The sequence below is a fragment of the Pteronotus mesoamericanus genome, unplaced genomic scaffold (assembly GCF_021234165.1).
Source record: "Pteronotus mesoamericanus isolate MK-2021 breed Mesoamerican mustached bat unplaced genomic scaffold, CSHL_Meso_final contig_1, whole genome shotgun sequence".
NCBI classification, from domain to species: domain Eukaryota; kingdom Metazoa; phylum Chordata; class Mammalia; order Chiroptera; family Mormoopidae; genus Pteronotus; species Pteronotus mesoamericanus.
Window position 1 is genome coordinate 4,037,006 of NW_026554998.1, and position 27,755 is coordinate 4,064,760.

At 63.7% G+C, this 27,755-nt stretch overlaps 1 protein-coding gene across 3 annotated transcripts in view; it reads left to right on the forward strand.

Annotated features, from left to right (window-relative positions):
- MAD1L1 (mitotic arrest deficient 1 like 1) overlaps positions 1-27,755 on the forward strand; it is a 186,015-nt gene that overhangs the window by 107,211 nt on the left and 51,049 nt on the right. For 2 of the 3 annotated variants that reach the window (XM_054565423.1, XM_054565573.1), the window contains 3 exons: positions 7,508-7,564; positions 13,861-13,949; positions 21,054-21,144. In XM_054565423.1, coding sequence (XP_054421398.1) covers positions 7,508-7,564; positions 13,861-13,949; positions 21,054-21,144 — 237 coding nt within the window. The remainder of the gene's footprint in view (positions 1-7,507; positions 7,565-13,860; positions 13,950-21,053; positions 21,145-27,755) is intronic. The other variant, XM_054565497.1, reaches the window with a different exon arrangement.

Genomic DNA, 27,755 nt, shown 5'->3' on the forward strand with positions numbered 1-27,755 from the left:
TCCACCCTCAACCCCAGCGCCTGCTCCCACTCCCACGGGTCAGCAGGCTTCGTCCAGGAGGGCCCCAGCAGGGAACGCGGTGGGCGTGGCTCTGTGCCAGTAAAGCTTTGCTGGAAGAGCAGGCTGGGGCTGGAGTGGGTGCAGGCCGTAGGTGGCAGGCCCCTGTCCCAGCTCCTCCCCGCGTCGGACCCTGCTGCTGCTGGGCGCGAGCCACCACGTGGCCCCAATCCGGCGTGGCCCCGGCCGCTGCAGGGCCCTGCCCGTCCCTCGGTCGGCGGCCGGGGAGCTGGGAGTCGCATCCAGCTCTTCCAGGCGGCACATCCGCTGGTTTGGCCTCATCAGTCAGCTCTAATGTGGGACATGTCTCAATTCCGGCAAACACATTTCAGTCAAACAAAGTGGATGTGTTGAGCGTGGGAGAATCCCCGTGGCCCATCTCTGGCGAAGTCTGTGCCACTCCGCACAGGTTTTGTTTATTCCATTTAATCAAGTGGCTGCAGCCGTTGGCAGCATGTGTCCCCAGTCCTCCTCTGCAGACCGGGCTAGAAACACGTAGCGCGTGGCACCTCGATTCAACATCTCAGCCTGAGTGGCTTTCCATTTTATTTAATTAAAACAGATTAGGTGCTGCCAGCTGCATGCAGGTCTGGAAAGTCCCACTCTCAGGCCACAGTGGTCCCCAGTAACCTCGGGAAGCGGGGACACCCGCCACTCGGCTCGAAGCGCGCCTGCCCCCCGGCCTGGGGCTCGCCAGCCAGACCCTCTGTTCCTGCTGGGGACAGCGGTGCCCGTGGGAAGGCGCCGAGGGGGCGCCGGGGGGCAGCCCGGGTGGACGGGGCGGGAAGCCTCCGCCAGCGTCGGCGCGGACCCCTGCAGCAGAGGGGCGCGGAGGAAAGAAGGGTGGGCGGCGGGGAGCGGCCCTGGGCTCCAGGGACGCTGTGTGGGGATACACGGTCTCACCATGCAGTGGGGTGGGGGGAACAGGCGGGCAGGGGCGCTTCTCAGCACCCACGATCGGCTCTGGGGCGTGGGGCGGCGGGCGGGCCTCCCCAGGGATGCCTGGCAGCGGAGAGCAGTGGCTGTCGGGCGGGAGCGGCCGTGCTGCGCCCGCCGCCCTCCTGCTTTGTCGTGTGATTCTCGCCCCGTCACGGAGGGGCAAACGGCGCGCTGGTCTAACCGGCGAGGTGACTGAGGTGGGCAGAGGCCACGTCACCCTCCAGCGCCCAGGGTGTGGCTGACAGGTGGAAGCTGTGTGTGCCTCGGGGCGCAGCGGGCCGGGCTCCCGCACGCGCACCCCGGGGTGGGGGAGGGGGGGAGCGTGAGCATGCCCAGCCCGCGAACACCTCCGTCACCTGCATCCTGCCTCTTTTTCTTCTTTTCACGAAAACACTTCAGAGCTGCTTTCCGACCAAGTTTCAGTACAGCAGACGTGGACAGTGATGATTGGCTGTGGCCGTCACGCTGTCCCCAGGCTTCCGATCGCCTTCACCACCCCGCAGGAGGCGTGCGTGCTGACGGGCGCCGCCCCGTGCGCCCTCCCGCCCCGCTCCCCGCCTCGGTGGCCCGCGCTCTGCGCGCTGTCTCTGAGTTCAGCTTTTCCAGGTTTCAGAAGTCATGCTGGGTGGCGCTTCTCTTTCTGTGCCAGGCTTATGTCATTGCATCGTAACGTCCTCCAGGCCTGTCCTCGAGTCGCAAGCGGCGCGCCTCCTTTACGAAGGCCCAGGAATGCCCGCCGACGCGCGTGTCCTACCCCCTGTCCTCCGTCGACAGGCAGGCGGGCTGCGTCGGCACCGCGGCTGCTCCGAGCAGTGCTGTCGGGAGCCTGCCGGGAGTGGAGCCGTTTCCTGGAGACGCAGGTTCATTTCCTTCGGATGCCGTCCCAGAGGTGGATTGCTGGGCGGGGGGGAGGGGGGGGCTCGCGGTTCCAGTTTACTCTCTTGTGGAACCTCCCAGCTGTTTCCCAGAGTGGCCGCACCCACCCTCGGGCTCTCGGCCACGCCTGTTCCCGCCCCCTTTCCTGGGGCCTCGGAGTGGGCGCCCCCCCTCCCCCCGCTGCCTCTACCGAGGTCCGGCCCACATTCCCTGCGAAAGGGGGTGCCCCAGCGGCCTGGCCTGCCGTGTTCTTCAGAGAAACTTTCCTTCAGATCCTCTGCCTGTTTTTAATTGTGCCCTGTTCTTTTGCTGTTGAGTTGGAAGAGTTCTTCATAAATATGAAATATTAACTCATTCGCTGTGTGGTTTGTAAATATGTCCTCCCATGCCTTTCCTTCTGTTGGCGGTTTCTTTTGCTGAGAAGAAGCTTCTTGGTTTGATGTGGTCCCACTTGCTTACTTTGGCTTTTGTGGCCTGTGCTTTTGGTGTCAGATCCAAAAGATCATCACCATGGTGAGTGTCAAAGAGCTTTGCACTGTTTTCTTCTGAGAGTGTCAGGGTTTCAGTGTTCAGTCTATTTCAGTCGATTTTTGTGTAGCGTGTACGACAGGGGCCGCTCCCAGCGCCGCACGCTGCAGAGGCCGTGCGGCCCCGTCTGCACCCTTGCCCCTCCGTCGAGGGCGAGGCGGCGCGGGCGTGAGGGCTGGGTCCTGGGCGCTGCGCTGCGCTCCGCTGTTCTGTGCGTCCGTCCCTGTGCTGGGGCCGTGCTGTTTCGATGACTGTAGCTTCGCAGTATGGTTTGCAGTTAGATGTGCGATGGCTCCAGGTTTGTTCTCCTTTCTGAAGATCACTGTGACCCTTTGAGGTCCTCTGTGGTTCTGTACGAATTTTAGGATTGTTTTTTCTAATTCAATCAAAATTGCCATTGGAGTTTTAATGGGATCACACTGAACCTGCAGTTCACGTGCGGTGATACGGACACTCGAGCGTTGCTGCTCCTTCCAGCTTGTGCGCGTGGGACGCCTTCCCACAGACTTGTGCCCCCTCAGGCCCTGGCGTCAGTGTCTGCCGGCTTCCCGTGCGCAGGCAGCTCTTCGCCTCCTTGGCTAAATGAATTTCTGTTTCGCTGTTTTTGATGCTATTGTAAATGGAATTAGCTTATTTTTTCCCCTGGTAGTTTATTGTTAGTGTATAGAAACGCAACTTGTTTTGGATGTTGACTTTATATCCTTCACCTTCACTGAATTCATGTACTAGTTCCAGCAGTTTTCTGGTGAAGTCTTTTCTGTGTATAAGATTACGTCACCTGCAAACTGATCATTTTACTTTTTCCTTTCCTGTTTGGATGTCTTTTATTTCTTTCTCCTGCCTGATGGCTCTGGCCAGGACTTCCAGCTTTATGTTGAGTAACAGTGGTAGGAGCGGCTGTCCTCATTTTGTTCCTGATCCTAAAGGAAAAGCTTTCAGCTACTTCCCCGCTCTCCTCCCAGCCCTGCTCACCCAGCCCGGCCCTGGCGGGTGGGTGTGCTTTCCTCTCTCTCTCCTTCCCCTGGGCCCCAAGGACCCTCCTTCTGCCTCTGGCACTGTGTCCTGAGCCCACGGCCGGCTGGCTCACTCTGCTGCCTCTGTGACTCTCTGCCCACACTGTCTTTTGTAGGCTGAGTCTTGGCTCTGCATTCTTTGTCAGACAGAGCTCGTTAAAATTTTTTAGAAAGAAACTTTCTAAAGTCAGAAAACTGGAAGATTTCAGTATACAGCATTGAGTGTGATGTTAGCTGTGGATTTTGGTATAGATGGTCTTTATTATGTTGAAGAGTATTTATTTGGTACCTCGTTATTTTTTATCATGAAGGGATGTTGAATTTTGTCAAATACCTTTTTGGCATCTGTTGGGATGATCATACGATGTTTATTCTTCGTGTGTGAATGTGCTGAATCAAATTGATGGATTTGTGGGTGTTGAACTATCCTTGCATCCCCGGGGTAAATCCCGCTTGGTTACGGTGCCTGACCCCTTTATTGTTGAATTCAGTTTGCTACTATTTTGTTGAGAATTTTTGCATCTGTGTTTATCAGGGACATTGGCCTGGACTTTTCTATTCTTGGGGCATTCTCGTCTGGCTTTGATATTAGGGTAGTGCAGCCTCATGAAATGAGTTTGGAAGTGTTCCCTCCTTTTTAGTTTTTGGAAGCGTTTAAGAAGGATTGGTATTCATTCTTTTGTAAATATTTGGTAGAATTCACCAGTGAAGCCATCTGGTCCTGGGCCTTTCTTTATTGGGAGGTTTTTTTTTTTAATTACTGATTCACTCTCCTCACTAGTTTGTGTTTCCTATTCCTTCCTGATTCATTCTGGATAGGTTGTATGTTGCTAGGAGTTTATCTGTTTCGTTGAGGTTATCCAGTTGTTGGTGTGTAATTGTCAGTCATCTCTTGTGTGTCTTTGTGTTTCTGTGGTATCCAGTGTGATGTCTCCTTTTTCATTTCGGATTTTGTTTATTTGAGGCTTCTCTCCTTTTTCCTCAGCCAGTCTAGCTAAGGGCTTGTCAGTTCTGTTTCTCCTTTCAAAACCCCAGCTTGGGGTTCCACTGATCGTTTCTCTCCTCGTCCGCGAGGGGCCGTCTACACCGCGATGAGCGCTGCCGGCCGCTGCCGGCCCCTCCCGGCCCCGTGGCCCCGGTTGCACTGCTGGGGTGCCGGCTGGGGGGCTGGTCTCTGGCTGACTGGCTCCAGCACACCCTTCACAACCCCACGCCTGCTGTTCCCCCCGCCACCCTGTTTCAAAACACGGGGTTTTCTGCTCCTTGGAGAATTACGTTACGGCCACCGTGGTGGCCGAGGCGCAGCACCACACGCCCCTCGACCCTGTCCGCAGGGGCGCCCGCGAGCCCGCCCTCCGCCGCCTGCCCTTGCCCCCCAGCCCCTGGCCGTGCGTCCGCGCCCCCCGCCCGCTGGGCCTCGCCGGCGGGCCCGCCCTGTCACACGCCAGCCTGCAGCCCTGTGCTCTTGGGTCTCAGACGCAGAAGGACGTCGCGTGGCGTCCCGTCGAGCCTCCCCCGGGGCCAGACGGCAGGTTTTCTGATGGTGTCCGAGGACGGCGAGTCTCCTCGTCTGCAGCAGGCCTGTCCTTCCGGGTTCTGGAGCGTGACACTTGGTTGCAGCTCGGTGCACGGTCACACTGCGAGCAGGGGAGGCAGCAGCGCCCGCCCCGCGGCCCCATGTGCCTGTGGATGGGGCGTCTTTGTCCCCAGGCCTTTGGATGAGATGCTCCTCAGTCTCTGGAAGCCTTCTCTGTGTGGCTGAACTCTGTGGCTGCTGCCCACGGGTGCCCCGGCCAGCTCTCTGGGACGCTGCAGTCAGTCAGCGTCTGCCTCGGGCCCGGGGCCTGGGGCCCCGCACAGCAGCCTCACCCCGTCCTGGCCGAGAGACCAAGCCCTGCTGCTCTGGCCGCCGGCCCACCCTGCCTGGCCCCCTCCCTGGGGTGCATTTCTCACAAGAGCTGCTCGAGCACAGGGCTCTTAGCTGAGTGCCCGCAAGCGCACCATCCCAAGTGCGGGCGGACTCCTCTGCAAGCCTGGCATCTGCCAGCTCTCCTGGCTCCCAGGGACTCTAGAGCCAACTGGCCTCCTTCACACTTGCCCAGTCTCAAGCCCTGGGTCAGGGGCGGGGGGGGGCACACGCTCTAAGTGGGCGGCTGGGACTGGGCGAGACCCAGAGACAGGCATCTTGTCCACCAGTGTCCCTGCCGGGCACAGGCGGGCCGTTGTCTGCCGGCCACCTCCGCACCCTGCTGCCCCGCCGTGGCCCGGCAGAGCCGCCTGTAGGGCCCCCAGGCCGGCACCACATGCTCCCTTTCTCTGGTCGGTGCCTGGTGGTTCCGGGCGGTGCCATGGCGGCGAAGCTGAACATGTGCCGGGGGTGGAACTGCCGAGTCAGAGGGGGCACAGGTGCTGAGCTTCAGGGGGAGCCCGAGCTATTTTCCAAGGGACCTGCCGGTTCCATTCCCAACTCAGTGCAGAAGGGGCCTGGCCACGGCCCGTGCTCCCCAGCTCGCCCACCGCCAGGGCTCTCCATCCCTGCTGGCCGGACGGCCCAGAACAGCTTCGCCGAGTGGCGCTGGCCTCGCGTTCTCCTCATGGCTGACGTTTCATGCGGCCACTCGCCACCTGTGTCCTTGTCCCGGAACGTTGGTATCTGTGGCCCATTTCCTGTCAGATGGTTTATTTTCCCTGCTTTGTGGCCGTTGCCCATGTTCTGGCGCTCACGGTGGGTTCCGGGTTACGGCCCGTCTCCACGGCGATGGGACTGGGGAGGCGGGAAGGGCGTGGGCGGGATGTCCCAAGGCAGCCCAGGGTGGGCCCTGGGCCCCCCTGGGCTGCTCGGAGTGTGGCAGGGGTCCCGCAGGCCTGGGGCACGTCCTCCTCATCACTGACTGCTGGGTGGGTGTGGCGGCGACTCAGTGCCTGGGCCTCCGTTCCGTCCTTGGTAAAGCATGACCAGTGGGAGAGCTGAGCATGGCCGCAGCAAGGCGCTCGACGCCGCCCTGGCCTTGAGCGTGGGTCTGGCCGCCCTCGCTGTGTGGGTCCCAGAGGACCCGCACAGGGACAAAGCACAGCCCCGGTCCTCTCCGCTCCTGCTCTGCCGCCACCCCAGCTCAGAGGATGTGCAGGCCCGCCCGCCGCCCGGCGGACCCCCAGGCGTGGCTGCCCGGCCCTGCGAGGTGCTCTCGCCCTCTCCCTGTAGTGCCCGTGCGGCCGGCGCTCGGGGACGTGAGCAGGGCCTGCGGAGGTTGCCACGCCTGCCAGCCCCGCACCTGCCCACCGTCCCGTACCCCCCTTCACGTGACCTCCGGGCGCTGAGGCCTCCCAGAGGCTCCGAGACAAGGGCTGTGCCTGTGCCCTCTGTGTGTCTGCCGTCCGCTGCTCCAGGGAAAGAACAGAGCCCCTGGCCACCGGGCTGACTGTGGGCTGGCTCTGCGTCCCTGGGCCGGAGCAGCACCCCCTGTGAGTCGGCCCTTCTTCATGGCGGTGCAGCCTGTGTCGGGCGCCGCCCCTCTGTAGGGGTGCGGGGCTCTCCTGGCAGCGCTTGCGGAGGTGGCCCCATGAATGGCTCCGTGCGTAGTGTCCCCTGCCTGGGGAAGCACGGCCCCAGCGCTTGCCTTCTGTGTGCAGGTCCTGGCCTGGCGAGCTGTGAGGAAGGTTCTGTGCGTGGGTTGCCTCAGCCATGCAGCCGTGCTCATGGCTTCGAGGCCGGGCCTGAGGCCAGCGTACCCCTCTCTGGGGCGCTGCCTGTCACGAGGCGGCTGCTGCGGAGTCTTAAAAGGCAGCCAGCTCACCAGGGCCAGAGCACAGGGCGCCCTCTCTGCCCGGACCCCTGCATCCCGCATAGCGGGCAGTGGGCAGGGCCGCGGGAGCTCTCCTGGACGCCAGCCCCCTTCCTCCAGAGCCACCCGTGGTCTCTGCCCGGAGCTCCTGGAGGGTTGGGGACGGGTTTTGCGAGGATCGTGCCCCAGGCTGCACCTCAGTTCCCTCCGCTCCCCCAGGTGCCCGCCCCTGCGTTCCTGCCTCCATCAGGCCGGGGGTGGCAGAGCTGGGAGGCACCCCAACTCCAACCCGCTCCCTGCCTTGTCTTGCAGGCTCAGCTGTCGCAGGCCCTGGAGGAGCTGGGGAGCCAGAAGCAGAGAGCAGACACGGTGAGTCCCGGAGGCACAGCCGCGGGTCTTGGCCCGGGGTGGGGGGGCACGGGGCTTGGGGCACCTCACCTGCTGGGCCATCATGACGCATCTGCAGGCACAGCCAGTCCCTGCAAAGGCCTGGGCGGTGGATGCTGAGCCCAGGCTCCCAGAGACAGATTTGCTGCCCTGCCGTGAGGCAGGGTAGGGACTCGCTTCCCGCTCAAGGTCGCAACCTGTCCCCAGGGCCTGTGCTGTCAGCGGGTGGTCCCCAGCCCACAGCCCCGGGCTGGCTCTGCCCGCAGCAGCGTGTGCCACCGAGACAGACACCCTCCCCTGGTGCCTGTGGGCTCTGCTGCGTGGGCCGCCCCGCCCGCCCCGCCCTCCGCCTGAGAGCCCAGCAGGGACCTGGCTTGGGGAGCGTGTTTGTCCTGAGCAGGCTGTGAGCCCCTCCATGCTGCCTGTCCCTCAGCCTGCCTCTGAGGACAGGGAGGACAGGGGGGCGGTCTGCACGTCTGGCTAGGGGACCCGGGCCGTTGGCGTTGGGACGGGCTCTGGGGCTGCGTCGCGGGCCAGAGGCCCTCCTTCCGTGGCCTTGCTGTGGCCTCCACTGTCGTCTCCCACTGGAGGACAGGGCTGGGTGGGCCTGGCATTGGCCCCACATGAGGGGTCGCCCTGGAGGGGCCTGAGGCTGGCGGAGCTCAGCTCCAGCGGGTGGGTATGGGAGCCCGGGCCCAGGGGCGTGAGGCCAAGCAGCCTGGCTGCGGGCAGAGGGCGGGGGGCAGAGCCACCCACGGAGACCGCCGCGTCCCCCGCTGTGAGAGGGGCAGGGTCGCCCGTGGCCTGGCGGCAGGGTTTCATCCGTGGTCCGGCGGCAGGGTTTCATCCGTGGTCCTGCGGACGAGGCGGGACGCTGCAACTGGGCCCCGAGCCCTCGCACCCACGAGGAGGTTGCGCCCAGGGCCCAGGACAGCGGGAAGGCGGGTGGGTGATGTGATAACCTGCCGTGTCCGGGGGGACGGTCCAGGAGAGTGGCGGTGCCGGCACCCCACTCAGGGCTGCGGAGGGAGCGCGCCCGGCCCTCCGCAGGTTACTCTTGGCCCTGTCCGTGAACGCTGGTGGCCCTGCTGCCGGCGAGCAGGACACCGTGGGCGCCGTGCCCTGGTGCCTGCCGGCTTGGTTCTGGATCCAGGAAGCAGCTGTCCCCTCAGACAGGTTCTGATCTCAGCCTTTGATGGTCTAATCTTGAGCCTGTTTCGTGTTGTTTCTTTCACTTGTTTTCTCTTTTCCACTTAAAGGAAAGATGAGATGTGGCAGCGCCCAGCGTGCAGGCTGCACTCGCTCGGGGCACCTGTGTTCTCCCTGCAGACGCTCCCTCGTCTGTCTGCAGTGCCTTCGGGGCCCCTCCCGACCTGAGAGGTAGAGGCCCAGCCAGGCCGGCAGTGCCGGGGCGAGGTCCGAGTGCCAGGCCTGGGGCCAGCTCCCAGGGAGCTGCGTCCTGGTGGAACGCGCCCCACCTGGTTGGGGGCTGGTTCCGCTCTGCTGCGACCCCTGAGCTGGAGGAGGAGGTGGAAGGGGCAGCCGTGGCCCAGAGCACGGCGGGAGGCCCGGTGTCAACCCTGGCCTGACCCCTCTGCCCGCCTGACCATCCCGGTGACGGCCTTGCGCCCGTGTGCCTGGGCGTCTCGTCCTAGGACAGCTGGGCTCGGCAGGCCGCTGACGGCCGGCTCCGTGGCTCTGTCCGGTCCGCCGGGCACGGCCGTTCCCATGCCTGCTCCCAGCCCGTGGCCCCTAATCTGCTGATTTCTGCCCGGGTGAGTTCACTTGTTAGGGAAGGGGAGAAAAATAAAGAAAGATCTAAACGTCTTTAACTAATTGCAGATGACAAGACCAAGACAGTTGGACTTTCTTTTATTAATTGGCACGCCCGTGCTAATTAAAAGCATAAACCCAACTCGTGCTTCTGCTTTCCTGCCACCAGGATGAGGAGCAGGGCCACCCTGGCCGCGGCTGTGCGGGCGCCTCGCCGATTGGGTGTCGCCAGCGGCAGTTGGAGAAACCAGGCATTTGCCACAAGCAGCACAAGCTCTCTGAGAGTGTAGGCCCTGCGGGAGCAGAGACCTGCGTCTGACCTCGGAGGCGCCGCGCCCGCACAGCTCTGTGCGGTCAGGCCTCGTCTTCCTTGGGCCCTGGATTTCCTCCAGGGGTCCCGCTGGCTTCCCCTCCTGGCAGCCCCGGAAGGTCGGCGAGGCGGGCCTGGCAAGCGCTTCCCGCCACTCGTCCCCCGGCGTGCAGGTGCGATGGCGGCCGCGTGACCGAGGCTGCACGCGCCGGGGCCGGCCCCGGGCCAGCCGACGCCCAGCGCTGTGCGGTCTGATAGTGCACTGCCCAGCGGGCAGGGCCCACCGCCCCCTGCAGACCCAAGGGCCGCGGCTGACTGGAGCGCGCAGCCCCGCCCCGCATAGCGCGTTCACAGCGAGCGGCCTGGCCGTGGGGCCGCGGAGGGGGTGCCTGCCCGCCGGCCCCACCCTCCACAGGCTTTCAGCCCCTGCGTCGGGGGGTCCTCACAGGCAGCGTGACCCCGCTGTTCCTGGGCTCGCTCCAGACGGGTCCGGCTCCTGGGTGTCTGTAACCAGCACCCCGGGCTTCGCCGCCTTTGCCAAGGCTCCCTGGCGTGCTGGCACCAGGCACTGCTGAGGTGCCTCCTGCCTCCCAGAGACGGCCCCTGAGAGGCGGACGGGCTCCTGGCCAGGCCCCCGCAGGCCACCCTCCGTGTTGCGCCCTGCTGTCCCTGAACACCTGGGCCGCCTGCACCCGGGCGTGGGCTGTGATAGGCAACTCAGCAGCCCCCCTGGCAGGGTGCAGCCGGGGCCAAGAGGGGTGAGCCTGGACCGTGGGCACAGCTCTGCCAGCACCCACTGGGACCGGGGTGTGGGATGGGCGGCTGGCGGGGCCCACCTTTGGGGAGGCCACCAGGAGCGGGAACGGGCAGCGTGGCATTCATGCCACAGGCCAGGGTGAGGCTCTGGTTGGCGTGTGCGCAGGCACGAACCTGCGTGGCCATGAGCCGGGACTGCTGCAGAGAGCAGAGGAGGCACTCGTCTGGGGAGGCCGGGTAGCCACCCGTGGCCGCAGCACTCTCACCCACAGAAGTAGCAGTGGGGGCCTCGGGTGGGGCTGTGAGGATGAGCTCAGCTGACCCAGGGCCCTGAGCAGCTGTGGGTGCGCTTGTCCGGCGTTCCTGGGGCCCCACGGAGCCCATGGAGCCCCCGCAGCCGCGCGGCAGCACAGCCTGCCCTGCTTCCTCGGCGCCTGGCTCAGCGGAGCAGGCGGTGCTGGTGCTTGTGTGTCTCACTTGCAACGCGGCAGGCCCAGGGGAGGGGTGCGACCCTGCGTGTTCGCCTCGGAGACTGGGAGTGTGCGGGGCGAGCGCTGTCCTTCCGAGAGGCAGTTTGGAAATGCAGCAGGGAGACGTTCAGAGCAACACTGAGGAGAGGCTCTCTGCGCAGCGGCGGGCCCAGCACCCCGTCCTGGTCCCCGTCCCGGGCCGCGACCCGGGCCCTGCGCACTGCGCTGCAGTCCTTCCACTGGGAGGTACGTTGCTTCCTGCGCCGTGGGCCCGGGGACAGGGCTCCGTGGTTCTAGGCTGCATAGCAGGGTCTCCCAGAAGACGCGATCCGGTTACTCCGGTGTCTTTTTATTTTTAAAGCAACTCATGCCAATTTTTCTCAGCAAAGTGTGAGCCAGGGGGTTGCTGGCTGCGCGGTCCATGCGTGCTGGTCTTCACGTCGCCCTGTGTCAGCTGAGAGCAACGCAGGCTGGCTCACGGTGGCTCCGAGCCGCCGGGCTGAGGGCACCCCCAACAGCCCCCCACGATCCAGCAATAATGTATTTGACTAGTCAGGTATTCAGTGAAGGAAGTTAATAGACACTGCCAAAAACAGAAGTATAGGTATTACACAGAGTTAAGAGTTTTGTAAAAACCACTAGAACACAAAAATACAGACTTCTAAGTATTCTTAAAACTTCACACAAGATGGCAAACAAGACAAAAAGACCACAGAGTGAAATGATTATAAAAGTTCCAAAACAGAAAACATAACAAAAGAGTACAACAGAAATAAATGCAAACATACATCAAGATCTACTTGGGCCAAACTCTCCCATTAAAAGGAAAAGGCTTTCTGATTGGATTACAGAGAAAAATCAAGAAGCGCCCTAGAGTCAGGCAGCAGAAGCCGGGTGGCGGCTGCACACAGGAAGCAGAGGCCTCGTGGTCTGCCACGGAATTCGCACTCCAGCCCAGAAGCTTCGCAGAGAACCAGGCCAGGCAGTTTTCTGTAACCCCGCGCCAGTGAAGATCTGTCCACTCAGATATCAACGATGTTCATGAAACAAAAATGAGAGATTCAGCAGGGAGTCATGAAGGACACTAGCAATAAGAGAATTTGTTTTGCTGCTTAATCCATGACAAAGCGTGTGGGCAGTGAATTAAAAAAAAAAAATAGATGTTTTATATATACCTAAAAATGTGGGAAAAAAAGTTAACCCCAGAACTGAGGAACACTTTTAAAAAATGCTCATAGAAAACATTCACAAAAATGAACTACATTTCGGGTAATAAAGAAAATCTTCGTAAATTCATATAGGCAGAACTACCAGACAGCCTTCTCTTATCACGATGTAATGAAATGTGAAATTAAGGGGAAAAAAACAAAAAGAAGCGGCTCCTAACACTTGGAAATTAAAAAAAAAAAAAAAGGACAAAAACCTCTGTCTGAAACAATTATTGGGTCAAAGAAGAAGTGCAGCTCAGAAGTGCCTCGCAGCCTCGACAATCGTTGTAATGGAAACATTTGCCCGCAGAGCCCGCGGGACGCAGCGCGAACTGCGCTCAGGAGGCGAACCCCAGATCCAAATATTTATCGAACGGGAGAGCGTGACTGTGTAGGTTAAACAACCAGCTCGGGAACTCCGAAAAGGAAAACAAAACAAACCAAGTAAAGCAAAGGTAGGACATTGTAAAGATCAAAACAGAAGTTAATAAGAACGTGGAAAATCGTAGAAATAATAAAGAAATCTAAATGCCTGTGCTGTGAAAGAAAACCAGTAAAACATGAATTATTCACAGTCCTAGTAAAAAAACTAATAGAACGCCACCCACCGTAAACAGTGAGCGCGATTCCTGGGCATCGTCAGCGGAGGGGTGGGGCGGGCCTGGCACCGGCACCGCGAGCTCTGCCCGGAGCGGTGGGCGCGGGCCTCCCGGGTGTGGCGCGTGTGGGCCCAGGGTGGTGCTGGGCTGTGTGCAAGCGGCCCCTCGATGGTAAGGAAAATAAAGGCAGACAAAAATGATACATCTAAAGAGAATGATGAATTCTACGGGAATTCTGTAAAAAGAATTATGAATTATAATGATTTTCCAGGAAATTAAAACCTATCACTGTTCCAGAAGAGAGATTTTAAGCAGACGGGTTATTATAAAGTTGTCACAAAGTAACCACTCCTGCCCTCCTCCAACCGAAAGCAGCGGATCGGAACACGAATCAAGCTGAGTCATTTTCACGGAAAATTCCGGCCAGCTCTCAGCATGCAGACGCTGTCCACACTGCGACAGCGCCCTGGCGCCTGGGAAAGGGGGAGCTTCTGGACGTGATGCCCCCGCGAGGGCTCCTCCCGCCCTGCGTGCGGGCCCATGGGCACCTGCATGCACAGGCCATGGGCCGTCGCATGGGCAGCTCCGGGTCTGCATGTCGAGGAGGAAGCGCAGGATGGCCGGGCGCCGTCCTGGCCCCACCAGACCGGGGGCTCTGTCCTGGGAAGGCCCTGATGCAGACTCCGCTGCTGTGCGCCCGCCCGGGCGCACCAGGTGGGCGCCACCCCTGCTCTCCCTGAAGCCATCGGTGTCCCCCAGGCCTCCACAGCGGCCCCCGAGGCGTGTCGGCGTCAGCTCCGGTGGGCGTCCCCTCTGGCAGCCTGCATGTAGCCTGTCGTTCTGCGGTGGGATTTGATGTAGCAAATAAAACACCGTGACTGTTAGAGTTGACCGGAGCACAGGAGATTTGAAACCGTTCTTTCCCTGTGGTGCCCTGTCTCAGACTCCACCCCAGGCGGCTGCGTCTGTGTCCCGGGGACAGCGCTGAGAAAGAGGAGGTGTCAGTGTCACCCAGCTCAGCGACGGGACGCGTGGCGGCTTCAGCACCTCCCCCACGAGCAGGGTGCCACCTCTGGATTTCTGGGGCTGGCCAGGGAGGGTTCCCGGGGCCCGCCGTGGGGGCCCTCAGTGCCGCGGGCTGACCTGTGCTGTTTCCCCGCAGCTGGAGATGGAGCTGAAGGTGCTGCGGTCCCAGGCAGGCCCCGCCGAGCAGAGCGCCCTGCTGTCCCGGGAGGAGGCCAGCGAGCTCAGGTGCGCCTGCCCCGCCAGCCCCTCCCCCTTCACCACCTCCTGGGGGCGCTTTCTTCTCCCACCCCGCCTACCCCCGCGGCGTCCTGTCCGCGCAGGACTCACCCCCAGCGGTTTGGGCCCCATCTCAGCGTCCCAGCATCGGCAGCCAGGCCTCTTGGCGTCCGCGGGGCCTCCTGCGGGGCTGTGCGTGCTGTCCCTGGGGGCCACTGGGGCCTGTGCGCCGTTCAGGGCGGGTTCCGAGGAGGCGCGCTCCCCCGCATCGGCGCTGCCGCGAACGGTGCCCAGTGCCCGGCCCCCAGCAGCTCCCCGGCCCCCAGCAGCTCCCCGGCCCCCAGCAGGTCCCCGGTCCCCAGCACGCAGCCTTGCCAGGGGGAGCAGCTCGGCTGCAGTCCCTCCCCACAGCTCACTGTTCCGTCGGGTTCTCTTTCTTAAGCAAACCTTCCCTGAGCCCGTGGGGCGTGTGGCCGGGCGTCTGCGGCCTCTGCGCGGGGGCAGGGGTGGCGTGTGAGGGCCCGAGTGGGGAAAGGGCAGCGGGGCGCGGGCAAGGCCTGACCGCAGAGGCCGGGAGCCCTGGGACGGCCCCCCGCGTCAGGGCAGGGCGTCAGGGCGGCGTCTGGAGCCGAAAGGCAGCCGCTGCCCAGGGTGGGAGCGGGCGGAAGAGACGCCGGGAGAGCTGGTGTCCTCGCAGGGATGCGCGGCGTGCGCTGTGCCCAGGCTTCTGGGAGCAGCTGCAGGCGGGCGGTGGAGGCTGCTCTTGCTGTCGGTGTGGGCAGGAGGGCGTCAGAGGCCGGGGCAGGTCATGGGGAGGGCAGCTGGGGCCACAGCGTGGGCTCTCCCAGCAGGGCCCGGGCTGGGATGCAGGCAGGCTTCCCCCAGGGGCGTCGTGAGGGGCCGGGGCGGGGCGGGCATCGCTGGTACCAAATCCTGACGGATCGTGCGTGCCCTGTGAGGCACTCAATGCTGGTTCCTCGCCTCTGGAGCCGCAGCTGTTAGGTGCTGCGGGGAGGGAGGCTGGGGGGCTGCTCACCTGCATTCCCCCCAGGCCTGCGTGGTGGGTGTGGTTTCCAGCGTCCCTCCCCAGCCGCAGTCGGGACGGCCCAGTCCCGGTGCCGCCCCCAGTGCTCTGCTGTCAGACACGGGCTCATCTGCAGGGCCGTGAGCGTGGCCACCTGTGTGTCCGATTTGTGTGGGCTGGCACACTTTGGATTTAGTCACTTTTGCTTATTTTGTAAACTCCAAGACAGAGATTTTATCAACATCTTTACAAGGAGATCCAAGCCGCTTATCCCACGAACGGGCTTTTGCTGCGGAGCGGAGGGCCAGTGGCTGAGGCACAGAAAGGGGGTCAGCGTTTGCGACAGGCTTTGCCGGGAGAAGCCGCACGTCGTCCCCCTTTCCGGCTGCCCTTGGGGGGCGGGAGCAGGGCCTGACTGCACACGCCCACTGCCCACGTAGGGTCCCTTCAGCCTTGGCAGCAGGCGGAGGACAGGCTGCTGGAGGGACTTGCCAGTCGGGTGGGCTCTGGAGACGCCGGCACAGCGCCAGGACCGTGGGCCCGGTAGCGTGTGCAGGTGGCCTCTCCTCCTCGGCCAGGGCGCAGCCCTGCCCCACTGCGGCTTTCCGGGTCCGCCTCATCCGCAAAGCCGCCGGCGCCCGCTCCTCCCTGCTGGCCCGACGCTCGCTGGCCTGGACCGCCCGCCCTGGGCCCCCCGGGAAAGGCAGGTGGTTCCTGGGCCCGCAGGGCGACCGTCCGGGACTGCGGGCCCCGCGCCCTTGGGGCGATCCAGGGCTGGGCGCCCCGCCTTCCTGAGAGACCCCAAGGGGTGGGGCAGCAGAGGCAGGCCCTTCTCATCCTGAGGGTGGGGCTGCGGGAAGGAGCGAGACACGCCCTAAGGAAGGCTGCCCCTGGGCAGCCCAGCCTTCCAGCCCCAGCTGCTCTCGGGGAGGCCCCGCCCCCCATAGCTCTGTACCGTCCTGGGGGTGTCTTTCTCGTCTCTGGCCCTCCGCTGCCTCCTCCTGCGCGGCGCCGGGTGCGTTTCCTGCACCGTCTCCGAGCAGAGTGGTGGGCGCCGAGGCAGGTGAGCGCGCCCGGGGCCGTCCTCCCGGAGGGCAGGGGGTGGCACAGACCCGCCTTGTCACTCGCGCGTGTCACACAGGACATACGCATGTGTGTGTGACGTGCCTAACTCACACGGTGCACGAATACAGCAGTGTGCACATGTGAGATCATGCACACACGTGGGACGCCACTCCTCCGCAACGCATGCTGGGGCAGCCGTGAAGGTTTAAGTGGTGACAGCAGAGGGCCACCTGGACTCCGCTGCCTCCACCATCGAGGAGCAGCCCAGACAAGCCCCCTCCTGTCCGTGCTGAGCCCACGGGCCGAGCCAGCCGGCCCCAGGTGCCCCGTCGGTGCCCCCAGCGCCCACCCAGCCCCGGCCTCTCCCACCATGTGGAGCCCTGTGTCAGGGTTAGGGGCCTTGTCTTCCCCTCCCCTGCCCAGGATTGAGGGCCATCTACGCTCTTTCCAGACTGCAAGGTGCTGGGCCCTTATTGTTTTGTTAAAAATATGGGTTTTTTTTAATCGAACAAACCCTTGTCAGACACTCCAGCCGTCTGTCCAGTGAGTCTGCGCCTTGGGGCGGTCAACTCACTGGGCTGCGGGCTCTGCTGGTTGGGGGTGGGGGCGGAGGCGGGCCTGCGCACCCCCTACCCACCCCAGCCCAGCCCTCAGCGCGGCACCCCTCCCCACGTCCCAGACGCCTGCTGCCGGGCCTGCCCTGGACCTCAGCCCCGGGTTCCACCTGACGTGGGCGCTCTGGGCCTGAGGGCCCTGTCCGGAGGGCGCTCCCTGCAGGCACCAGTGTCTCAGGCGGGGTGGGACGGTCGTCCCTGCCTACGCTCGCCCACTGGCAGCTCCATCAGGACCACCCTGAGCGGAGCCCTGACACGCCAGCAACGGGGGGTCCGCGGGCTCGCGCTGACCGCACAGTGAGGCGGGGGGGGGGCTCTCGGACCCGCGAGAGAGCCGTGCAGCCCAGGCCCCTGGCCGGCGGGCGGCCCGTTCTCGGAGGCCTGGGGACCTCCCCGCCCGAGGGTCCCGGCGCGCCCCACGGCCCCACGGCGGGCAGCCCGGCTTCTGCACTGTCCTGCGGGCCGGTGGCCGCTCCGGTGGCAGCTCATTCTCCAGTTCTCGAGGTTGCTCTTGAGTTATTCATTCATTATTTTTTCTCTTTCATTTTCTCTGTTTTTTTTAAAAATATCATTTGGATGTTGAACTTCCTGAATTAGTCCTCCGTTTTAAAAACATTTTACCCCATTTTCCCATCTGATTTTTTCTACTTTCTGTAATATTTTCTCACATTTATCAATCTTATTTGACTTTTGCTGTCTTATTTGTTTCCTAAGATTGATTGTTGCTTTGTTATTGTTCTTTGAACATTCTCTTATATGTAGAATGTTTGCTGACAGTTTGGGTGGTGAGCGCAGCACGTCACCGTCTCTCGGATGGAATAATGGGACTTTCTGAGGTTCTCTCCTCTCCGTGCAGTATGTCCTCCCCGTGGCTGTTTTCCGTCGGCGTGGAGGCTCAGACCACCGCCTTCCATCCTGGACCCCTCCAGCATGTGGGGGTCCCAGGCGCCCGCTCATGTTTCGGTGGCGCCCAGGAGGGACTTGGAGCAGCTCCGGGTGGGCTCCGTGCTGTGGATGGGCCGCCTCACGGGGCCTCAGGTCGGCGACCGGTCTCCCTCGGGGCTGGTCATGACACTAGGGAGGCTGGTGTCTGGGGGGCGGGGGGCATGCTGCCAGCCCTGGGGGCACAGCAGCACCTCCGAAGCGTCCTGGGGTTTCCTGTTCCCTGGGGCAGCTTCGCCCTTTATCTGGGATCTCTCAGCCCAGAGACCTGCTGTCTCCCCCGCGAAGGGAAACCTCCAGTGTGAGGAGGGGCTGGTTTTCAAAAGGTCTTCACCTTGAGTCCTGGCCCAAGGGGCTGGCCCCGTTCCCCGCAGGACCCCAGACTCTGACCTGGCCCAGCGGTGTGCACGGACCCTGGCGGGGGGGGGGAGAAGGTGGCCTCTGCGGGGACCCCGAGCTGGAAGGGGCGAGGTGATGGGCGTCCCCGTTTCCTCGGTGCCGCCGCCCACAGACCTGAGTGAGGGCGACGGAAGCTGCGACCTGGCCCCGTGGCGGCGCGCGCGCAGGTCCAAGGAAGGGAAGGCCTGTCCTGCCCACCAGAGGGGAAGCCTTCCTGGTGGCGCCCAGGGTCCCCCCTTGCCCTGCCCTGCCCCCAGCCCTCATGGGTGTCCGCTGGGTCAGTGGGGCCCACTGCCCACCCCAGGCCCCCGAGCAGGCGTGGCGAGGCCCAGAGAGCCGGCAGGACCTGCCTTGCTCTGTGGCACGGACGCAGGTCTGAGTTCCCTGCCTCCCCCAACTCGGTGGCACCAAAGGGCCAAAGCAAGGCGGGCGAGAGGCCCAGCAGCAGCCCCGCCCAGGAGCAGTGAGGCGCCCTCTGCTTCCCGTCCCTGGTCAGTGGGGCCTGTGGCAAGCCCGGCTGGCGCCTCATCTGCAGGCCCAGGGCACAGCTCCCTGAGAACAGGTGGCCGCCTGCCGGAAGGGCCCGTGGGATGCGGACCTTGCAGCATAAGGCTCAGAGTGTCCAAGGCACGACAGAAATCTCCTCGTGCCCCGAGCCGGGCAGTCATCACTGAAGGAGAAGAGGCGTCAGGCGGTTGAGCGTTAGAGCGGGTGTCATAAAACTGCTTCACAAACAGCTGTGAACCCTCGGTCCACAAGGGAAGCAAGGGAAATGTGGTAAATCTCAACAAAAAGATGGCGGGAAATACTTCTCAAAAGGACCAAACACAAATTGTAGACCTAGACAATGCAACAAGCCGGAGAAGAACTCCCTGGCCCATGTGCGCAGCAGGCGGGCGGGAAGGGTCGTGAGCTCAGAGACAGACCAGCGGAGAGCAGCTCGTCCGAGTGGGAAGCGGCCTGGCGTGAGCGCGGCGCAGAGCCTCGGGCTCCTGGCCGGCGGCAGCACACAGGGCGGTCAGCTGAGGGGGTCCCGGGCGGGAGGGAAATTGGGGCTGAGAAATTCCCTGAAGACGTCTTGACTGGAAATTTCCCAGATTCTGAGACAGGTATAAACCTACCGATTTCAGAAGCTGAGCGAACCCCACATTGTAGAGAATCGAAGAGGTTCACGCTGTGACACCTGCTAATTAATCTTCTGAAAGTTAGAGACAAAGGAAGAAACGCTGGAAGGAACTAGGAGAAACACCGCTTTATCTGCGGGGAACACCAGTTTGAGTGACAGCAAATTTCTCATCTGGAACCGCGGACGCCGGAAGGAAGCACACAGCATTTTTCAAGTTCTGAGAGGACAGAACTGTCAGCGGTGAACATACCCTTCAGGCCTGAAGGGACATCAGGACGTTGTCAGACAAACTAAAACGAAGAGCACGTGTCGGTGCCGGGCCTGCCGGGAGCACAGGGCCGAGGGAGCCTGCCCAGGGGAAGGGGCCCGGCGGCTCCCGAAGGACGCGCTGTGGGCGGGCCTGCACCCTGTTAGGCCACCTGATGGCGGCGCTCCTCTCTAAGTTCCGGGGGGGGGGGTGCCCCGCGGGGACCAGCATGGGGGGTGCGTGTTCTCTGCCCCCCGGCCCCCTTGCTGGGGGACGTCTGCGCTGTCTCGGCTGGGGTGGGCACCTCTGGGGCTGCCGCGAGCGTCGTGTGCGCCGTGGGCCTGGCACCCGTGCCCGCGCCCTGGACGGGGCAGGGCGGGGTTCCTGGGCGCGCGCAGGCCGCGTCAGCCCTCTGTGAGGTGCCTCCGTGCTGGTCCCAGCCGGCGCTGGGCGCCGCCTCTGTGTGCCACGCCCTCTCCGCTCCCGTCTCTGCTGAGGGGTGGGTGTTCTCGTGCGGGGAGGCGGCCGGCAGTGTCTGCACTGGGAGCACAGCGGGCTTCCTGACGGAGGCGGCAGAGACCTCACCAACGGGGGGTGGGGGGGGGGGGGGTAGCCGGGGCCTCGAGGCGGGCCAGCAGGACAGGGCGTGAGTCTGGGGCCAGTGGGCGGTGTGCCCAGACAGTGGCGTCCTGGGCTGGGGGCTCCTTTTCCGCCTGCGCCTCCAGCCCCCCCGCTGTCCTCTCCGGGCCACTCTGTGGCCTCCCCACCGGCCCCCGTCCCAGCACCTTTGGGAGGCTCCGCACGGCGGTCAGGCCTCTCGGTTTTCCAGGGTGTGGGGCGTGTCCGTCATCGATGCTGTGGGCAAGGTAACGGCCACGCCCGCCTGGCTGCGTGCGCGGTGCACGCGGGCACTCGCTCACGCACGCACGCACACCCTCTCTCTCATTTAGTCATTCTCTCCCCCCTCCCTTGCCAGGTAACAACAGTCTGCCTGAAAAGGAGGACAAGGAAAAAAGTCCCCGTTTTAAATGCACAAACAAGAGTTATTTATGTGGGTTTGTTCTCTGACAGCCAGGATAGATTACAGCATTTGAGTAACACGTCTGCAGCTGCATGCGGATGCTTATTTGAATTTAGCCCTCGAGGACACTTGCTGACGAGCCTTCAGAATGGAAGCGCCGTTTTCAGAAGGGCCTGCAGGCTTCCCCCCCCCCCCCCCCCCAGCCCCTTGCCTGTCCTGGAAGGCTCAGCCCCGCCCCACACTCTCGGGGTGCCTGTGCTGGCCCCGAGCCTCGAGGGAAGGGCCCCCGCACCCTGGGGCCTGCCCTGCTCCACACCGCAGGGGTGCTCTCCTGGGCTCCACGGTGCCGCTAGACGCTCATTCCCAGGGTCCCTGGCAGGGGGGCCCCCCTCACGTGGCTCCTGCCTGCCCACCTGCAGTGAGGGGTGGCCAGCGAGGACCCCTCCCCCGTCGGGGCACGCCCTCTGAGCAGACGCCTTTGGCTGCAGGCTGCAGGCCTCTGCTTGGGTGTGTTTACAGTGTGTAAAAGCGGTCTCTGTTGGCATCCTAGTTTCAGGCGCGTGTGTGGGAGCAGAACCTAAGGCCTGGTCGCGTGGCCGTGCCCCCTCTTCACCCAGAGGCCGGTCTGCCCCGGGGCTGCGACGGGCGCCCTGTCACTGTCTGCCCTGCCTGCAGGTTGAAGATCGAGGAGCTGGAAGCGGAGAGGAGTCGCCTGGAGGAGGACAAGCAGCAGCTGGAGGCGCGGCTGGAGCGGCTCACCCTGCTGGTGAGTCGGGGCGTGGCCACCGCCCCCCCCCCCCCCCCCCCCCCCCCGCTGTCCCCCTGCGCCCGCAGTCGGGGACCTACCCGGTGCGCGTGGGGTCCTGCCGCAGGCCAGGCCGTGTGCCGGGGGCTTGTGCCAAGCCCCTCCCCCACTTGCTTACACGTTTAATTTTACCTTGTTTTTTGTTTTTATTCTGCTGTCTAAATTTTTCCGTGGCAGGAAGCCCGCAGGTTTGCGATCACCCAGATTTTGGACAGGCCATTGATTTTATCTTGACACCCATTAGGGGTAAATCAAATCTCGTTTTTATTACCAATTCCTGGAGACGGTAGAAGTGACAAGCCTGATAAAGCGAGGCGCAGTGAGCCGCGGCCGGACTGTGTTCGCTGCTAGGACCTGTCATCTCGCACCGTTTAATTGGGCCGAAGTCCTCAGCTGGGAGAGCTGGGCTGTTGGCAGGTGAATCCCCGGCCGCCCGCCCGCTGGCTGCCCGTCAGCGGGCGCCATGTCAGACGGCGCTGCTGATGTTCCCTGGCTCTTTAGCTGAGTGCAGCCTGAGACCTCGGCTGACGGCTTCCCAGGCCTCCCACGGCTGGGCGTCAGGGAGTGCAGCTGACGTCGCTCTTTTTCCTGGACGGGGTGCCCACCGGCCCCGGCCATGCACAGCAGGCAGGGTGGAGGCGGAGGCGGCAGCGGAGGCGGAGGCCCGGGGGGCGGCCAGTTACCCTGGTCAAGGCAGAAAGGCCAGGGGAGAACTCGTGTCGGGCTCAGGGAGCTGGCGCAGGCGAGGGGCTCGTGGAGGTGGGGCTTCGCGGGGGTCTGGCACCGAGGCCACCGACGTGGCACAGCCCCTTGGCTGGGTGGCCTCAGGCACGCCAGGGCTTTGTCCTCAGAGCCCCTTGTGTGTCCTTTATAAAACTGGGGACAATGATCGGCCCGCACGGGGCTGTGGGGGAGATGGGCCGCGTCTGCCTGCCATACCCAGCGCACGGTAGCTGTCCCATAAATGCGAATGTCCGTCTGCTGCCGCTCCTGCCTTTCCTGCTGTGAGGACAGAGGCCTCATCCGCCTCCCCTCTGCCCCTGGGCCTTGGAAGCAGCAGGACAGCACAGGACGCCCTCCAGGCGGCCTGGCCACCGCTCTCCCTGGCGGGGTGGGCCCCCGGCTCCTCTGTGCTGGCCTCCGAATGGCAGCTCGGCCGTGGCTGCGGCGTAGCTGCTGAGCCGGAGTGGAGAGGGGTGGAGGGCCACAGCGTTCTGCTCCCTGGCGTGCACCTGTTGGCCGCCGTGCTCCAGTGGGCTCAGCGCCCGCCGAGCCCTCCTCCCTCCCTCCCCCTCCCTCCCCCTCCCTCCCTCCCCTCCCCCTCCCCTCCCTCCCCTCCCTCCCTCCCCTCCCTCCCCTCCCTCCCTCCCCTCCCCTCCCTCCCCTCCCCCCCCTCCCTCCCTCCCCTCCCTCCCTCCCTCCCTCCCCTCCCTCTCCCTTCCCCTCTCCCTTCCCCTTCCCCCTCTCCCTTCCCCTGTCCCCCTCTCCCCTCCCCTGTCCCCCTCTCCTCTCCCCTCCCCTCCTCTCCCCCTGGAGGAGTCTTCAAGTTGGGCCGCTTCAAGGAAGAGTGATTAAAATCAGCTGCGGTTTGACATAATTGGGAACATATGCTTGGAGAGGGCGCTCACTAGTTAGAACTTCTTGTAATTAGTTCCCAGCTGGGTGGGGAGGCAGCCGCTCCAGTCGGGCCCAATCGGGCCCAGAGCCGGGCCTGCTCGCACAGCGCCCAGACAGGCCGGCGGGGGGGTGACCTCCTCCTGTGGGGCGTGACCTGTGCAGCCCCCCCAGGGCCTCTGCTGCCACCACACCCTCGGGAGTGGCTTCGACCGGGTCGCACGTGGCTGGAGGGGGCGGGACCTCCCGCTAGCAGTCAGGAAGACAGCGCGTGGGCCCCCTTTGGAGATCGGGAGGCAGGCCCCCGGCAGGCAACACAGGACTCTGACACCCCCTTCTAAGAGGCAGGGCGGGATTTGCACCTGCTTCCCAATGACGCAGCCCGAGTGCCCCGGGCTGCAGGCCGGGTGGGGGCTCTTGCCGGGGAGGTGCCTCCACCGCTGAGCGAGGCCCCGCCACAGAGCGGGAGGCTGTCCCTGTGCCCCAGGCCCGCAGCCCCCGCCCGCCCAGCCTTTCCCCGCGGTCTCACTTTCTTGGTCCAGGTGTCTTGGCCAAAGGACTTGGAGGGTGACTCCCTGGTCACACCGCCCCCCCGCCCCGCCACAGGCCTGGTTCCCACAAAAATGGCTACGCCGTGGCCCCCGGGCGGGCACTCAGCCTTGTGTTCTGACGGAGCCTCCCGGGGAAGGGGGGGGCACAGGGCATGGCGGCGGCTCTGCCCCGCCAGCCGAGGCCCGACCTCCATCGCTCCCCGGGCGCAGAGCAGAAACCGTGCCCCGCGGCCTCCGAGGAGAGCACAGGTGACCTCCCGGCCGGGTCGTCCGCAGGCCTGGGGGCCGTGGTCCCTGCTGCTGTCGCCTTAAAGCCTGCGCCGCCATCCTGCCCACGTGACAGGGGCACCTGGTGGTTTCCACATCTGCGGTTCTTCTGGCCCACCCTCTGGGACTGCCAGGGCCACAGGCCCCCGGAGCACCTGAGGTGCGGACTCCCGAGGCCCAGGCACACATGGCCCTGGACCCGGCAGGCATTTGTCCATCAGGCAGCCAGACCCAGCAGGACGGCCCCACCCAGCGGGGAGGTGTGCACAGCCCGCGGCACGCCCAGCCGGGTGCCGGGGTGGGGGTGGAGCCCACCGGATGGTCCCCAGCGCCTGGTGAGCGGTCTCAAACAATGGCAAGTTGAGAGGGTTTCACATGAATAGCCGTTCACCACCACACGATCCTGCCCCAGACGTTTCGCTATGGCTGCTTAGTGACGTGCTCATCCACCCCACTCCTACCCACCCGTCCTTTTTAAATTTTTTGACGCACTTTAAAGCAAATTGCAAACATCTGTACCTTCCCTGAAATGCTTCGGCACGCGTGTCATTAGGAAGGATTCATCGCTGGGTTGAGCCCACGCCGCTGTCCTCAGCGCTGCCCGGCCCTGCTGCCGGCGCGGGCGGGCTGGCGGCGTCCCCTCGGAGGCCCTGCCGCGCCAGCCGGCCCGCAGCGCGCTCAGGGAGGGGACCGGACTGCAGCCCAGTGACATTTTAAACCAATGTAGCTTTTTTGGAAATGGAGTGGGTAGAAAATCGCTGGGCTCCCTGGGAGCGGAATGCTCGCAGTGCCCCTGGGGACTGCGCTGCTCCTGCCCCCACGTCACCGGGCAGGCGGCGCTGGGGGGGCACAGACTCTCTGGGGCTCTGCCTCCCTCCCTTTCTGGGATGCGGGGGCGTCGCGGGGGCAGCTTCGCTGCTCCTCTCACCTCAGCGCCCTTTCCCCATCAACGGCGTGACACCCCCGAGCCCCTGCTGGTCCCTGCTGCCCCAGAGGCAAACTTGTCAATCCTTGGACACTAGTCCCACTCACCTGTCCCCACCTGCCAGGAGCCCGGAGCCCGCAGCGAGCCCCTAGGCTCCGACTGTTCCTATGAGCCCTGTAGCTGCTGACCAGGCCCTTGTGCACCTCCTGTCCCCAACGAGGCAGGTGGTTTCTGAATGGCCTGCTGCCTGCACTTCCGGAGTGTTTCCGGGGCGTTGCTCCGGGAGGGGCAAAACCCCACAGGCCACAGGGCCGGGCACCGCAGGGAGTGGGGCTCGCCCCAAAGATTGTTCCCCTGGGTGAGGAAGGCTCGCACCCCAGGATCTGCTGTGGCTTTGAGGGCGTCTGTCGTGAGCAGGGGTGCTCAACTGACCATGGCCCAGGCTGTACCGCGGCCTCCAGCGCAGGTTTCTGCCGCATGTCCCCTCCAGGGTCATGGGACAGGCTCCTCGTCGGCTGCGTGCACTGCGTCCCATGCGGGCCTGGCCCTGCTGGCATCTTCACGGACCCGCTCCCAGGTGCCACGGGAGGGGCACCACCGTCCTCTGTGCCCACGAAGCAGTCCAGAGGCACGGAAGCCAGTGATCAGCAGGAGGTGACATAGTCATGTCCCCAGCTCACCGAGCTGGGCTGCCATCTTTCCCAGCCGCGGTCCAGGCACATCGTGCCCCTGGCCTCCACGTCTGCCCAACAGGCTGGGGCACCTGGGTGAGCCCCACAGATGAGGCTGCTGCCCCCATCTACCCCCGCCCCCCCCAGGGAGGAACCAGAGCTGGAGGGGGCGAGACCAAGTGCTGCCCGCGTGCCCCCGGGCATGACCCATGCCTGTGTCCCAGGTCCCAGCCCAGGTGTCCAGAGCACCCTGCCCGTCCCTGGGGGCCCAGCGTAGGCTTTTCCCCGGGGTCTGTCCCTCTGGGCCGGGAGCTCTGACCTTACCTCAGTCGCCTGGTCAGCAGCAGCCTCAGCCCAGCTCCCAGCTGGGTTCTTGGCGTGCAGTGGCGTGGGCACACATGGGCGCCAGGTGCAGGCAGCGTGCCCCAGGTGCTCTTGAGGAAGCGCGTCCAAGGCGCGTTCCGCTGTGGCTCGGACACTGGACCCGAGTCCCAGCTCTCCTTGGAAAGCGAGGTGCGAGGACTGCTCCTGGGCGGAGTGGGGGCATGCAGACCGTGCACAGAGCGCTCTGTGCGCCCTCACAGCGCAGCGTCCTCCGGCTGGCGGCTGCTCCCCTTTTCCAACGCGTCCTTACACCCGCCCCCTTTCTAACGCACAGGAAAGCCTGTCGGCAAACCTGCTGCACCTCGTCCTTGTCACTCGGTGATCTGAGGCTCTCTTCCTTGTCTGTCTGGGGGACCTATGAGCCGGGCCCTCACCTGTGCAGCCAGCTGCCACCTCCGGGGGCCGGCCCTCTCCTCCTGTGGCCACACAAGAGTTGGGGAGAGGGTCCCCGGTGCAGCGTTTTCTGGGTGCGAGTCTGGGCGGGGTACTTCCAGAAGAGAGACAGCGGGCTCAGGGGGCACCGGCAGGTTCTGTGAGAGGCCCTGCCTGGTGCTCCAACGTCTCTGTGCGCCATCGCAGAGCAGGACGTCTGCGCCAGCGACCCCTAGGGACACCGTGTCCCCACCATCCCGCCGGGTGTTTCTGGTTCCATGGGCAGAAGGGACAGTTCAGTGCACTTTTAGGCCCAATCCTTCTGTTGTATGTGAGACTAAGGATTTTTTAGTATGTTTATATGTGCTCACGTCCTTGGTTCGTTTTTCAAACAGATAATTTGGTCCTCTCGTTGATTTCTTGGGGCTCTTTATATGTTCAGGAGTTGGGCTCTTTTTGTTGTAAGTTATGACTGTATTTTCCTAATTTATCTTTTGTTTTTTGACTTTGCTTGATATGTTTTTTTACTCAAGGAGAGGGTTCTGGTTTTTAAGTTTCCACAGACCTCTCTCGGCGGGAGCGGGGCTTCTGAGCTTCAGTCCGCTCTCCGCCCTCCTGGGCATGAGGGGAGGGAGGGCTCTCCTGGGGCGCCTCCCGGCGGCTGCCTGGCGGTGTCCGTCTCACGCTGCAGCCTGTGTTGATTTGGAGTCTGTGGTTTGGATGCTTAGAAGGTGTGAAGCCTCAGCTCAAGCTGTTTAGAGATTCTTCCCGGTTGCCATCAACTGCTGATGGAAGCCCGTCTTTTGCTCACAGGCTTGCGGCACCTGCCGCCGCCCTGTGTCTCCTGCGCGAGGCTCCACGCGTCCTGAGTCTGTTTGTGGTCCCCTCCGTCCTGGGTCGTGCGTGTGTCAGACCCGTTCTGGGCGGCTCTCCCCGGTGCCTCCGCTGCTGCAGGTCCGACGGGTCTCAGCCGCCCCCCGTGACTCCTCCCAGCAGCTCCTGTTTGCGTTTATAGGGACTTTAGAGTCAACCCCCCGGGCCGCGCACTGGTTTTGAACTTTGCTAGGTTTGGTGAAGCGTGAAGATGGGCGCCGCGGGCTTGCGTGTTTCTTGTCGCGCTTAGGTCTCAGGGTTGCATCTCGTTGTCAGTGCGTCTGGTCTTCAGTGCCTGACATTCACGTGGAGACTCTGGGCGTGCGGCTTACCTGGTGGTGGCCATGCTGGCTTTTCATACCTCGAGGGCGGCCGCTCGGCACAGCCTGTGTCCTGCCACGGCCGCCGCCACGGGCCCGCCATCCTGAGCGTTGTACGTGAAACAGGACACTCAACAGAGGAACAAGCCCAACCCCCACCCCACCCCGAAGTGGCACCAGGCTGCTCATGTTTATTAACGCCGGGGCTAAAAAAAGCCCGCGCGCTGATGTGCGTTTCTGTGTAGAAATTTCCACAGGCGCTGATTTCTTTTGATTTTTTATGAGAAGGGTGACGTGTGCCGAATATTAAGCCCCTTCTCATCTCATGGGCCCTGGGCCCAAAGCCGGTGCCAGCGGCCTCATCATGGTCGCCTGGCCGCCGGCCGGCGGGCCCAGCCCCTTGCTGGCAGGAGAGGCTGCACAGCATCCGCAGGGGGCCGCCGAGCGACCTCTAGGGGGTCTCACCCTTCGACTCTCAGGGACCGGCCAACCCTGTCCGCCTCTGGCTGTGCTTAACACCCGGAAAGCACGAGGCACCGTGAGCGGCGCTGTCCTGCCCCGGCGGCTGCACTGGCCCTCGGTACCACCTCCAAGT